We start from the raw sequence: 15,582 nt of genomic DNA on the forward strand, positions 1-15,582 counted from the left end.
CCAAAAGCATATATGTCATGCCTAATATATTTTTGAAGCCATTTTAAATGATTTAATGATAAAGATATTTCCAATATTTTATTTTATTAGTTACTTCAATCAAGCTTTCTAAAATATATTTATAAAGTATCACAAAGTATTATATTTTTTATTGATATCAGAATCAAGATGGTATATTTAAGATTTTTCATCAATTTAAAAAGTTTTTATATATTAAAAAATATCAAATTGATCAATTTAATGTCTTTAGATCTTATTCTTTTCTACACTATGGAAGATTTATATATGTACAAAGAAATCGATTATATTATTATTTAGCCAGCAAACACCATATATTCCCGAAAGCGTACACATTCCTTCTATAAGATTTTATTTGAGTCTCTTCCACGCCTCGCTCAAAGCGAAGCTCCTCGCTTTCACTATTTCCCGTTCAAATATTGGTCGAGAACTGGGTGTGAGTTTTTTCTTGCGAGATGGGGTGGTTTTGTCATAAAAGTCCCAGTGGCGGTGAAAACCGGCAAGGCAAAAAATGTCAGAAAACAAAAATATAAGCGTTAGGGGTTGGGGTGGAGATGAGCTCCCATTCAGCGGCCTGCCTGAGTGGCCTTTATAAATAACGCGGCCAAGATGGGGGCAATTCTCAGTCAAAGACCTGCCAGTGTACGTATTTCAGAGGAATAACTGGGGAAACGACAAAAAGGAGCAATGTTGGTCCCGGCGGTGTGGCTAAAGCCACTTTCGTAATCCTTAGCATCGTTCAAGGAAAACTATCTGTGTTATGCTATTATCATATTGTATATCTAGCTCGCTTTAGTCCTTAAACTATTTCCAAGAAAGCCTTGAGATTTTAACTTTGCCCAAGTACCATCCCCTTGAGCGTAGTTAGCTAAACATAAAATCTATAACATGTATTTTTAATAACGTCAGTATAAAAACAAAACTTTATAATACATTTTAAATTGAATATAAAAACGAATAAGAAATAAACATTTTGACGCCAAAGCGACCTGCATTATAAATTAAATATATAATCATCTATAATTAAAGTAAAAATAAAGAACAAGATAGATACAGGCGGCGCTCTGGCACTTTTTTTAGAGGCAGGAGCGCGCTCCTGTACATTTTATAAATCTCCAAATTTTTAAAACATACCGGAAATTTCACAATAAAATCAAAACTGAAAAAAAATATGTTCCTATCTGCGCCTGTGTAACATAAAAGAGTCAAAGTAACAATAGGCAATCCAATTCTATAGGTTGTTTGTACAAAGTCATAAACATACAACACAGAGTCTTTCTTCTGTGACATACAAACACTCTTGCAGCCGATTGCCTTTGAGAAAAAAAATGCACATTAGTGTTAACACCAATGTGTCTTTTCAAAGTATGACTATACTTATTCAGTTTAGTGATGAATTTAAATTAATAATAATAAACATGTTACATAAGATTTTATTGAATTTCATAAAATAATGGAACATGATATTTATTACTGCTTATTTGCAAAAAAACATTTCTATAAATACTCTATAGTTGTTAGGTATTGTTCAATACCAAGTAGCCGATTTTAATCACTTCTTAAATTTACATTGTTTTAGACTATTCAACAGATATTTAAAAGTCAAATGTCTGTGCATATCAGATAATTATCTTATACGCTCTTAAACAGTACTTCAAATAATTATTGTAAACATAAACGCTAAACAATTTTAGAATATTTGAGTGGTGTAAGTTATCAACAAACTAGTATATAGAATAAAAACTTTGCTTTGTATATTTCGCAGAAACTGTGTGAGACTCACATGCAGATATCCGAAAAACCTCTTTTAAACTTTGAATATCACAATGTGCTCTAATTTATTACATAACTTACGTGGTATCGTTGAACCTTTATTGCTTATATGTACATACATATGTTGATAGAATACAAATTAAACGCCCTAATCAGTTATGATTCATGTACATTTCATAACTGAAATTTACATGTTAGCAAAGAGAAATCTTTGGTTTAACGCCTATTCTGGTGAATATTAGGCATCCGACTAAATAATTTAATTAAATTAACTATCTTGTCGGTAATCTCGTTAGTGCCTAAGAATCGCATAAACCGCGGTTCAATTAATTAGAATGTATAGTGATGACGGTTTAGGTATGTATCCCAAAATGAATATATATATATATATATATATATATATATATATATATATATATATATATATATATATATATATTTTAAATCTCGGGATTCATCGCGATTTATGCTTACTTGTATTCTATATTTCGGCCGTGATTTTCCGGCCATGATCACGAATTGCTTGCGACTGCCGCTCTTGTTCTTGACCTTGTCATATATACTCTTTCGGGTGGGGCATATGCTACTGTCATCTCTTTTGTTCATAGCGATTTTTTTGTGGATCTCTATTTCGAGTGCTTCTCGTTTCGTTCGAACAAAAGGGTTTTTTATATTAGCTATAGTTGTTGTACTGTCAAAATCAATCTTGTGGTCTTCAGTAAAACTATGTTCGGCTAAAGTAGAACTGCTCTTGAATTTTTTTACATCATATTTATGTTCGTTTTCTCTGTGTGCGATGCGTTTGTTAGACTGTCCAATGTAGATTTTTTCGCAATCTGCACATGAGATTTTGTATACCCCTTGGGATTCATTTTTTAGATGATATTTCCCGTTAGGAAGCATTGAACTAATTTTGTTTTTGGACTGAAAAATAGTTCTGATTTTGTGCTTCGTTAGGGTTCTTCCGATCTTTTCTGTTACCCCTTAGATGTATGAAAGACGTGCATGTCCTATGTAATTTTTTTCAATTTTCTTTGTTTTCTTCTTTGTTTCTTTCAAGTTTTCTTTTATAAAACCATTTGATTGTAGTGCTATTTTCACGGTTTTGAGTTCATCGTCGATATTTTCTTTGTCGGCTAATATTTTAGCTCTATTGAATAGAGAGGATGCTACCGATTTGATCTGTGCCGGATGGTGGTGGGAATTTGCATGTAGATACCTATTGGTGTGTGTACTTTTTCTGAATACTGTGTGTCCTAGATAGCCGTCTTCTTTTTTTATGATTAGTGTGTCCAGGAAGGGTAATTGGCAATTTTCTTCAATTTCTATAGTAAATTTTATTTTCGGATGTTGGGTGTTGAGAAAATTAAGAAACACAGGCAATTCCTCTCTTCCGTGGGGCCACACTGCAAATATGTAGATCTACATATCTTAAGCAGATTTTTGTTTTTTTAATCGATTTTTCTAGGGCTGTTGTTTCAAAATATTCCATAAATAAATTAGCAATTACTGGTGATAGTGGTGTTTTAGATAGCCGTCTTCTTTTTTATGATTAGTGTGTCCAGGAAGGGTAATTGGCAATTTTATTACCCTTACTACTCCGCGGATAGGAGCATACTGAAAAAAAATTTTATCGATCGTTTTTTCGTATTGTTATAAATGTTCGATCTTTAAAAAACGATTTACAGCACGTAACTGTTAATATTATTAAAATGATTTTATTTTTACGTGGCAATATATTTAAAAAAATAATTTAATTACGTGATTTTCTTGACTTAGTCCCTCTATATTCCGCCGGCGATTTTCCCGGCATCTTCAGGAGTTTTTTACATTTTTTTTATATGGTACACTTTTTTTTAGTAAGGGTGTAATAATATTCAAACTAAAAAATGTGTTTTTAAAATTAAAACCAAAAAAATAGTGCGAGTAAAAAATCCCGAAGTTGCCGGGAAAATCGCCGGCGAAATATAGAGGGACTAAGTCAAAAAACAACCCGAGAAAATCACGTAATTAAATTATTTTTTTAAATATATACATATATATATACATATATATATATATATATATATATATATATATATATATATATATATATATATATATTTTTTATTTTATTTTTATTTTTTAGATTAAATTAAGACCATCGTGGTCTAACAGGTTACCCCAATGCACCACGATGGTCGAAAACAAATTTTAAATTTATAAAACAAAAAAAAAACGTATATATACATAAAATAATAAACATAACAAAAAATTATAAAATATCAAAATTAAATGAGACAAACTGGATCAGCTCCTTGTAGCTAACATTAAACAGGTCAATATGTAATGCAAGCGTATTAAGGAGCCGTATGGCCACAGCTATAGGCGAGTCGGCAAGTGCGGATGTCCTAGCCCTAACTGCCATCAAAAGAGGTCTCGATCGTGATTCTCGAAAATGTTCCGGAACCCAAAACTGGAATTCCTCGAGAATAGCTGGATTGTCGAGAGCACCTTATGGTAATTTTAAAAAATGCTTAGCGACATACAACAGCGAATCGTATCCCAACGCTCCTAAAAGAAAGGCGCTGGGATATATGTACGGATAATAACCAAATGTCCTTTCGTAAAGGTATCTTAAATACCTTTTTTGAATTTTTTCCACTAAAAGGGAATATTTGGCTATTTAAGCATTCCAAATTATAGATTACGATTCAAGAATGCTACGAACTAAGGTGTCATAGAGGATGCGAATAACTGACGGATCGTCAAAGTGAAAGGCATTCCTCATAACAAAGCCGAGCATCTTGGAAGATTTATCACAGACGTCGTGTATGTGTAGAGAGAACCTCCATTTGCTCTCGAAAGTGATTCCGAGATCTTTAATGGAAGTTTCTCTAGTCAAAATGTTACCACCGAGATGGTAGAAATAAGCTGATGGCGAACGGGATCGAGAAAATGACACAGTATGGCACTTTCCGACACTAAAGGGCAGACCGTTAACGGAAGCCCATCTCCACAGAGAGTCTAAATCACTTTGTAGAGAGAAGGAGTCCGCAACAGATCGAATGCATTTATATAATTTTAAATCATCTGCGTACAGAAGAAAACTTGAATTTTTAATTGCTGTATTTATGTCATTAATAAATAACACAAAAAGCAGAGGTCCCAGATTGGATCCTTGAGGAACCCCCGAAGGGGTAAAATATTTCTTTGACAATCGGCCACCATAGGTTACAAACTGTCTACGATTGCTTAAATAACTCGAAAATAACCGAGTTAAATTATCTGAGCAACCGAGGTTCGACAATTTTTTTAATAATAACGTATGACAAACTTTGTCAAAGGCTTTCTCAAAATCTGTATACACGACGTCTACTTGAATTCCGGCATCGAGAGAAGTTGTCACCGTTTTGGTGAACGACAGAAGATTAGTAACAGTGGAACGGGCACGACGAAACCCGTGCTGTTGGTCTAATAAAACTTGCTGAAAGTGATTGTAAAGATATATATATATATATATATATATATATATATATATATGTGTGTGTGTGTGTATACATACACATACATACATATATTAAATAATCTAAATAAGACATTCATTGTGAAAGGTGAATACAGGGATTATCCCACAAAAAGGTCACGAAAGATAATACCTACTTATATCTTTTGTGTTGTATTTTTTTTGTAGAATATAATAAGACAACTGTATATAATATCAAACAATAATATTATCACGTTTTTTAATTTAATAATGTGTTATTAATTAATTATTTATAATCATGCTTTTATCTACTTTTAAAGACTAGGAAAGCTAAATATTGTATCAATGTCCATTCTGTAAAATGTTTTTCTGTATATATATACATATATAAATATATAATCTTATACTTCGGAAATGTTCACGTTCTTTTACATACTATTTATAAAAAATATTTGACGCACTGGCCATAAATAAATTCACGTAAACCTAAACACAATATATTATCTCAAGGATCTTGTGAAAACCATAAATTTTTTTTTGAGAAGGTTTAAATTATAATATTGAAATGTTTTTTATATAAAAATATGTCTTTGACATCTATCAGTTGTCATTCATCCATCGCTCTGTTTGCCTTTTTTGAGTTTTCCTAAACTTTCCAATAATATAAAAATCTGAAACTTTGAACGTAAAGTGTATTCAACTTACGATTATCTCAGGGAAAACAATAGTTACGCTAGCGTGTATATTGCTTGTATATTTACAACTTGCTAGTTTTTGTGTATATATTATATCTGACTTAGATGAATAATTTACTTGCCTACAAATAGTTATATTTTTAAGCAATAATTAATTTTATTTTATTTTTATATTAAACGTTAAATTTAAAACAATTCTATAGATAAGCAAATATATTTAGAACGATCTAATTAAAGCCAGACATTGTCCACTATAATTCTGCTTTATGTCAATGGATTTTCAATCTAATTTTCCCTACTTTACAGATAGCTCAAAGCAAACTATATAATGCTAATATGATCAGGGTCCGCAAATTGTCAATTCCTCTGATCTCGTACGATCGCAATTTTGCATGTAAAACTATTTTGTAGTTTACGAAGGAATTTAATATAAATTCAACTATACGTTATACACATACTATTCAAGTGTTTAACGGTGTAGTAAATGCCATTGGACAGTTTTGTTCTGCTGCGAAATGAAAAATTCCCATTTCCATGTACATGTTCATTGTGATTACTTTTCATAGCCTGCGGATTTCAATTTCCCCTTTAAAGTTTAATCGTATCGTTTAAAATATTCATATATTCAACTCGAACGCCGCAGAAATTATTTTATTTCTATATATATACATATACTATATTATATTAATTAAGTAAAACCGTTGAAAATGTTGAAAACTTTCGTTGCAGGATCTATGGAGTTTACAGAGCACGATGTAGAAATTTTCCGGAGATATTTGACATTTTGCGGCATCGGCATCCAGAACGCACAACTATTTGAAATGTCTGTCCAGGAGTATCGGAGAAATCAGATTCTTTTGAATCTTGCCAGGAGTATATTCGAAGAACAGGTAAGATTTTATTTTTATAATACAATAATACTTGATTACAATAACACAGTTTAAATAGTGAATATATCAAAAGAACTATTTTATTAATTTTATTTAATTTATTTAGGCATGGAGTATGGTTTTGAGAAACTCTTTATATTGAAATGTTGTCAGGTTGAACTCTTGCTCCCTTACAATTCATTCTTGCGAAAATTTCAGCATATAGGTCGCTTTTATATGTTTAAAATATTGCTTTTCCTCACGTATTTATATCTAACTTCCTTATAGATATAATGTATACAAATTGATAATTGTGTTATGTATTAGCTCATATTTTAAATATTTAATATTAAGAGATAAATTAATAATACAGTATAATCTTTTTTCAATTGAGATTTTACTACAGATTTTACATTTTTTTTACATTAAATCTCTCATAACATTGCTGCCAGAAAAATATGAGTCATAAGCAATTGAAAATGTGGTAAAGCATATAAAAAAGCGAAAGCGGTAGCTTTATCACGCTCTTGTGAGCAATTAGTAAAATGTGGCTTACTCCTGACGTTTTAATATTTTTTTATACTATTTCATATGCAACATCTTACTCGAAATCCAGCTTTAAAATATCTTTATATTTCTTCGTGCCGCCGATCACGTCTCCAGCGTATGATTTTAACTTCTATCATAAAAAATAAAACACATTTTCCAGTAAAAAATGTTGTATAAAGTTTTCAATAATCGCCGCCTACGTGACTTGCCATGTTTTCGCCGACTTTTTTACTCTCGAAGTATCGAAGTGAAAATTCTCATCATCGACCCTTTTATTCGTACGTTTTAAAACGAATTAAAAGGGTACATTTACGCCGAATTAATTCCTTCGACCCTTTTTAAACTGCTTTCACCCCTGGGGAAATAATTAAAAATATTTCATTAAAAACATCGATTATAAAGAGCCGATCGACAATTGATCTGGACTAAATATATTTATATCAAACAATTTTCCTTACCATATTATTATTTTAACATTTTTCATTCTATTTATTTTTTCATTCATGATAAGAAGACGACCACGCCCTTCATTATAAAAGCAATCGAAAAGATTTTTTAAATCCAAAGTTCTCGTTTACTCTGCTTCAAATTTAATGATACTCATACATGCTTTAAGATATCCTAGAATATATCCATACTTCTGTCCATAACATATTATTTTTTTTCAGAACAATTTGGAATGCTTGGTGACAAAGATTATGACAGAAGCCAGAGATTTGCTGAAATGCGAGAGGTGCTCAGTTTTCTTGTTGGATTCCGACTGTTGTGAAGCTGTAAGTATTAAAACATTATATCTTTAAATCATATTTTTGTATAAATATTTTGTGAGCTAAATCATTATTCAATGTAAATTCTAAAACAATTATACAATATAGATTTGTATTTTTGTATGCTTGGTATAAGTCAAAAACAGTCTTATTTTTCATGTATTATTTCAGCAGTATTTTCTTTTTGAAACAACATTATTTTGTGTATATTTTAACATCTTCTTATTTCGTCCAAACAAAACTATTTTTTTCTTATCAAATCCAAATAAAATAGAAACTTTCATAATTCATCTTAATATTTTTAACAATCTATATAATAGATAAATGATAAATATTATACATTGGGAGTTATTCGGTATCAAGTCTTTTTCTTAAAAACATAAAACAACCTATTTTTTTTTATTTGAATGTAAACTTGTATTTTTTTTATATCTTTCAATGATCCTTAGATGTATTGTTGCAAAAATATCTTACAAAATTATTTATACCATTTTTATAAATCTCCTATTATATAATTATATAAAAGAAGATTTATAATTATAGATATATAATTATACTACTTGAATTATAATTATATAGACGTCGTGTATACAGATTTTGAGAAAGCCTTTGACAAAATTTGTCATAGGTTATTATTAAAAAAATTGTCAAACCTCGGTTGCTCGGATAATTTAACTCGGTTATTCTCGAGTTATTTAAGCAATCGTAGACAGTTTATAACCTATGGTGGCCGATTGTCGAAAGAATATTTTACCCCTTCGGGGGTTCCTCAAGGATGCAATCTGGGCCCTCTGCTTTTTGTGTTATGTATTAATGACATAAATACAGCAATTACAAATTCAAGTTTTCTTCTCTACGCAGATGATTTTAAATTATATAAATGCATTCGATCTGTTGTGGACTCCTTCTGTGATTTAGAAAGTGATTTAGACTCTGTGGATTTACAAAGTGATTTAGACTCTGTGGAGATGGGCTTCCGTTAACCGTCTGCCCTTTAGTGTCGGAAAGTGCCATACTTTGTCATTTTCTCCATCCCCTTCGTCATCAGCTTATTTCTACCATCTCGGTGGTAACATTTTGACTAGAGAAACTTCCACTAAAGATCTCGGAATCACTTTCGAGAGCAAATGGAGGTTCTCTCTACACATACACGACGTCTGTGATAAATCTTCCAAGATGCTCGGCTTTGTTATGAGGAATGCCTTTCACTTTGACGATCCGTCAGTTATTCGCATCCTCTATGACACCTTAATTCGTAGCATTCTTGAATCGGGATCTATAATTTGGAATCCCCGAATAGCCAAATATTCCTTTTTAGTGGAAAAAATTCAAAAAAGGTATTTAAGATACCTTTATGAAAAGACATTTGGTTATTATCCGTACATATACCCCAGCGCCTTTATTTTAGGAGCGTTGGGATACGATTCGCTGTTGTATGTCACTAAGCATTTTTTCAAATTACTAAAAGGTGCTGTCGACAATCCAGCTATTCTCGAGGAATTCCAGTTTTGGGTTCCCGAACATTTTCGAGAATCACGATCGCGTCCTCTTTTGATGTCCGTTAGGGCTAGGACGTCCGCACTTGCCGACTCGCCTATAGCTGTAGCCATCCGTCTCCTTAATACGCTGGCATTACATATTGACCTGTTTAATGTTAGCTACGAGGAGCTGATCTAGTTTGTATCATTTAATTTTGATATTTTATAATTTTTTGTTATGTTTATTATTTTTAATTATTGTTTTGTTCTATTTATGTATATATACGTTTTTTTTTTGTTTTATAAATTTAAAATTTGTTTTCGACCATCGTGGTGCATTGGGGTAACCTGTCTTAATTTAATCTAATAAAATAAAATAAAAATCTTCACAAGTCTACGTATATTACGTATCCTTTCAATGACAATGAAGCTGTCAATTATTATTATTTTAAATTACTTGCTGCTTCATATACCAAGTTATCGGTATCACTCATCGTTTAAAGCGTAATATAAACTAATTGTTTTTGCGACTTTCAAAACAAGTTTATTCGTCATGCCAACGCCCGTGACGATCGTAGATTTGGGCGGATTAAAATCCACTTTCAAATAAACATAAACAAAGAAAGTCAGTATACAAATTCAAAGGGGAAAATATCTTACAAAAAATATTCGTTACGCAAAAGCATTCTCACAAAAATGTAATAGATGTGGAACCATCTGCACAATTAACTAAGAGGGCATTCTAACGTACATTTGGAACAAATTAAAAAAAATACCTACTTTTCTCGAAAGTAAGGCGTAACAATTGCGATATTAATTGTTAATATTTCACGGACCACCTATTAGCACATCCGTACAGAAACATAAGTACCGGAAAAACTATAATTTTATGTGGAAAGGATGTGCCATAGACATGGACACACGAGAGTTTATCCTAAATCGCACCAGGCGGAGCTACGCCGTGCATCGACCGAAACATAGGAGACCGGGGAAGCAACCGCTTTTCACTTTACATGAACTATGATTCAGCGTTAGTTCCGAAATTCAAATTTCAACCCAATTTTGAGATATATGTAGACTGAAAAATTAGTAATTAGAAAACATTTATTTAATAGTACTTATATTGAAAACAATAGTATTTGTATTACCAATACCAGTTTCGTACCCCAATCAAGTAAAAGGGTCTCAGCGAAACTTTAACATTGTATGTAGCTACATATTTTACCTAATTTTAGTCAAATATAATAATATAATAGTAATGTATCCGAATTGAAATAGTATTATGCTTAGAGTCTCCAATTACTCGAACCATCAACTACTCGAGTATCGAATATTAAAATTTTAAAATACTCGAGTACTCGAGTACTTTCGAGTATTTACCAAATGTACCAAAATAGCTATTATTTAAATTCGTGCACATATAAATAAATAAATAAAATACTTAGTATGTTAATTTTTACAATTATTTTAACTTCACGAACATACTTTTTAAAAACAATAATGCAAAAAGTGTCTCGAATTTAATATTACTGCTAACTTTTGGTTTTATTATTCCCGTTATGGAAAAAACCCTTTCCGTTGCTGTTGATGTTGGTCTTATTGTCATTAACGCGTTGGATAAGGCTTCAAATTTATATCTGTTCGCTTTTTATAGATATAAAATTTTTTGAACTCTCTTTTTATGTTCTCTTCTTTCATTCCCTTCTCTGCTTTTCTCTTATTTCCTTCGACTATTGACAAAATAGTATTTTGTAATTCTTCTTGAATAGATTTTTTTTTCTTAACAATATACAATATTCTACTCCTTTTGATTAATGCGAAGAATTTAAATCTATATCCTTCGAAGATGTATTTGGGTGAATCCCTTTCACTCTAGAGCTAAACGGTTCGCAAAGAACTGACTTTACTTTAAATGCCTTTAAAACACACAATTGTTTTGATTTATATTTTAAGCTGAGGGATCAGTATAAACAATTGACAACACTTTACGCTACAACTGCATAGTCATAAAACCTAAAAAAAAATTTGTTGATATTTCATATTGTTCATTGCCATAAATTAGATAAGTCGGGACTGTCGAACAGAAAACACAAAAGAAATTTCTCCGTCGTACCCACTAACATAGCCGACGACCGGAATTATGCAACTACGGAACTATGAAAAAATTATACCTGATGACCGAGTTAAAGTTATTTTTGTTTCTGAAATAATTAAAAAAATTTAATTTCGAGTATTAATCAAGTAATTTTCAAAATACTCGATTATCAAGTACTTGAAAAATAGACAAAAATACTCGAGTATCGAGTACTCGATTACTCGAATTGGAGACTCTAATTATGCTAAATCACGAGTGATTTTGTGTAGCTTTCAACTTCATACCAAGCAAAGCTTCTATTAATAATATACACAAATATCTATCACGAGCTTTATTCATAGCTCCGTGAACTGATCCGCTTTCAGCCCAAATTTTATTAACGCGATTCAATCAATTTCTTTGAAACAAATAAAAAAATAGCTAAACTTTCTCTTGAGATTTTTTTTATATTCACGCGCATTGCACATCACTCCCTCGTTTTATGTATTTATATACTTTGTAAATCTCCAATGGGGATGGGTGAGTTTGTTGATACGAAAAACGAACGACTTCGCGACATAAACTCGTTTAACAAATCGAATTATACTCGTTCGACTCGCGTGCGCCTTTTACATCCCCTGCTCGTTTTATGAGCTCGTTGATTTTTCCGCAACCAAGCAACAAACTTGGTAGGTGGGATGAAGTTAACGGACTACGGCGTTCCTCCAAAGTGGCTTAAGTTTCCACTCCTTTTGATTCGACGATCCAACAGATCCAATTTCATCATCCCTGCGTTTCTCGGGGCTTTTTGAGCAGAGCTAACGCCAACGCGAAAATTTAGCTTACGCCAACAAACCTTCGATTTGTGTGCTTTCTTATATCGTGAGACAGATGCCTCGTGTTTTATATAATAAGCTTTATTGAATGACGGAGAAAAATAACTTATTTTTAGCAACTCTTTATACGCTTATTGAACATGCGAATAAGATATTTAGTAACATACGCAGCATCACCTTCAAAACCATCATAACATAAATTAAATATATATGTTATCTTCTATAATATTAAGGTTATATATAAGATAAAGTAATCTTTATAAAATTAAAATAAATAAAATTAAATAGTTTGATGTTCCTAAAACTATTACAGCAAATATGAATGATTACATGCACAAACCCGTTACTCATATCCTGGTTTGTCGTTCTAATATATGGATAACGGATGCAACATTTTGATAGGAAACAATCAAATGTCATAGTCCTTATTTTGATCTAATGGAATGATTATGAATTGTTGTGTTATATTTATATAGTATACTGATTTCCGGTTGCCTTTTACACTGAATTTATTGATTTTTTGATTGAAGAATGACTTGTATATGTTTAGAAGATTGCTATAATTATTTATTAATTATTAAAAAAAAATAGATTTTTATTTTGTATTTATTTTAAATCTAAAAATAATAGCATAATATTTTTCAGTTAAATGCGCTATTCACAAATACCAATAATTAAACTTACATGATTATTTCAGAGTCACTTGGAACGAATAGTCGAAAGGCCAGATCAACCCCAAAGATCATTATCCAGAAGGCAGAGCAACAACGTAGACGTCGAAGAAATACTAGAACAGCAGGTAATTTATTCAATTATTCAATCATTAAAGCAATTCATCTTTAAATGAAGTGTTTCTGAATAATTTCTTTGACGAAAAACTGGCATTACAACCTTTTAAATAAATTATTCGCTCAATAAAAAAATGAACGAGTAGCGTAAGTGTATTTTTTACGCGCGCCTTTTTCAGCGATAACGAATTTAACGAGTATTACGAACAGCCGTAAAAGAAGTCCGAAATTTCGTTATCTCTACACATATGTATATATCTGTACAAACATGTATAGACGGACACTTCAACAATGACTTTTTCCTTTTAACATTCTCTTTAGCCTCCTTTTAAATCGGTCTCTTGATCTTTTATATTTAGCGTTTGCTTGGCCCTTTATATATTTTTAGAACGCAAGGTTCCGTATCTATGTATGTATGTATGACACGTGAAATAAATGTAGGTGTATTGTAACATGTGTGTGTTTTTATGAGTGGCATTTAGCTAAGAAACCGAAGATGGGGATGTATACATATTGCTTCGGTTAATACTTTTGGTATCCCTTATTCATTATTCATGAATTTAAAGGGTGCGGTTTGGCGTGGTATGGAAATGGCAGATCTGAAGCACTTTGCTGCGAAAAATTTATGTAGATGTAAACTTATTTTTTATCCAAAGTGTTTTATTTTGATTATACAAACGCTTAAAGTTAGTTAATTTGAATAAGTGACTATGTGGTAGATAATTTGGTTAATATCTTAATTATGCTTTCTCGGGTGTTTAATTCATATTAGAAGCTACATCTCGGTCTTCGTTATTGTTGTAATCTTAAGATAGATTCGGATTTTTAGAACAGTATATAAAATATTTTATGTATGACAGAATATTGTTTATCTCCCAAGTTTTCAATAGTATTGACTCCCCACAAATATCGGAAGCTAAATTTATTTTTAATGCGATTCTTTAAAAATGGAAGTTGAACTGTAGTCCGGTTCTTGAGCACGTTTCATTGCTTGAGACTTGAGCAAAGAAGTTGGGCTGTGAGTGTTTATGAGTATTTGTAAACTTTGCAGAGTAGCAGAATAGCAAGCTCGCTTCTTTTATTGATGTTTGGAGGATTCTTGGCTCGGTTTAATATAAGAGTCAAAAATTCACATAGTATATGACATTGAAAAAGATTCGCTGCAAAAATAACGTTGAGGAATCCACCCCCGCTCCGTGCTAGTAGTAATGTTTTGACATCAATATCATAGTCAAGCATGTCAAATGCACACTTAGCCCAATAAGCCTGTAATCCATTGATAGTTTTAATATAAATTAAAAAGTAATTAAAAGTTTTTTTTAATTTTCACATAATTTGATATGAATTTTTATTAATTACTAAATGCATTGTTAGAAAATTTTATACATCGAATATATGCTACAAATAATTTAATAAAAAATATTATCTATTAACAATATTTTTGAATGTACGAAACACGATGCCCGACATCTTTATTTAGCATGATTCTTATCTGATTTCATAAAACGCAAACAGTTTACATATAAAATAGCAATGCATCAAAATAATTTAATTAAATAATGAGGAATGAGTAGTGTTTTTTCTCGAAAATTATTTATTGAGAACTTATAGGAAAAAATGGCGAATTAAAAAATCTTATTTCTTGAGAATTTGTATAGAATCTTTCTTGTTAAAAATCAATTTTTATTATTATTTTTTATTATTTTACAACCACTGTATTTTTTTATACCGCTGCATAAAGAATGGGTCCGTGGCAGATGTTTGAAAACATGAATGCTTATTTGGAAGCTTTTAATGTTGCCGAGGTCAGAAGAATTTGAATAGCAAATTTCTTTAACAATTTTCTCAACTACTCTAATCGGCCTTATCCTTAAATACTATATTATTAATATTAATAAGAAGAAGCCACTCCACGTGAGAATCGGTAGATTGTAAAAATGTATGGGGGCTATCCAGTTTTTTTTTCACCGAAAAATTCACAACAAAATTTTTTTTTTAAATATTTTAAAAATAAGGTGTGACAATGTACCTGCTAATATGTTTTAATAAATGATAAATGTAATTTAGATATGATTAATATAATTTAGATACTTAAAAATTGGTAAAAAATTAAACCAATAAAGATATTTTACATATATAAAAATATCTATTAATATAAACTGTATTATTATTATCAAATACAATATATTACATTTTTTTTATTTATAAAAAAATCTTGAGAAAACCAAGAAGTAAAAATGAGAATTTTCTTTTCTCGAGAAATAAAAAA

The 15,582-nt window shown here is 30.8% G+C and overlaps 1 protein-coding gene across 2 annotated transcripts in view; it reads left to right on the top strand.

Moving 5' to 3' along the window:
* Positions 1-15,582, top strand: part of LOC148235167 (cGMP-specific 3',5'-cyclic phosphodiesterase-like) — a 117,651-nt gene that overhangs the window by 85,441 nt on the left and 16,628 nt on the right. For both annotated transcript variants that reach the window (XM_088186351.1, XM_088186350.1), the window contains exons 5-7: positions 6,682-6,842; positions 8,039-8,143; positions 13,223-13,324. In XM_088186351.1, the coding sequence (XP_088042477.1) occupies positions 6,682-6,842; positions 8,039-8,143; positions 13,223-13,324 (368 nt within the window). The remainder of the gene's footprint in view (positions 1-6,681; positions 6,843-8,038; positions 8,144-13,222; positions 13,325-15,582) is intronic.

Source organism: Plectrocnemia conspersa, unplaced genomic scaffold, assembly GCF_051122295.1.
Source record: "Plectrocnemia conspersa isolate PC_06_02 unplaced genomic scaffold, ASM5112229v1 ptg000005l, whole genome shotgun sequence".
Classification (NCBI taxonomy): domain Eukaryota; kingdom Metazoa; phylum Arthropoda; class Insecta; order Trichoptera; family Polycentropodidae; genus Plectrocnemia; species Plectrocnemia conspersa.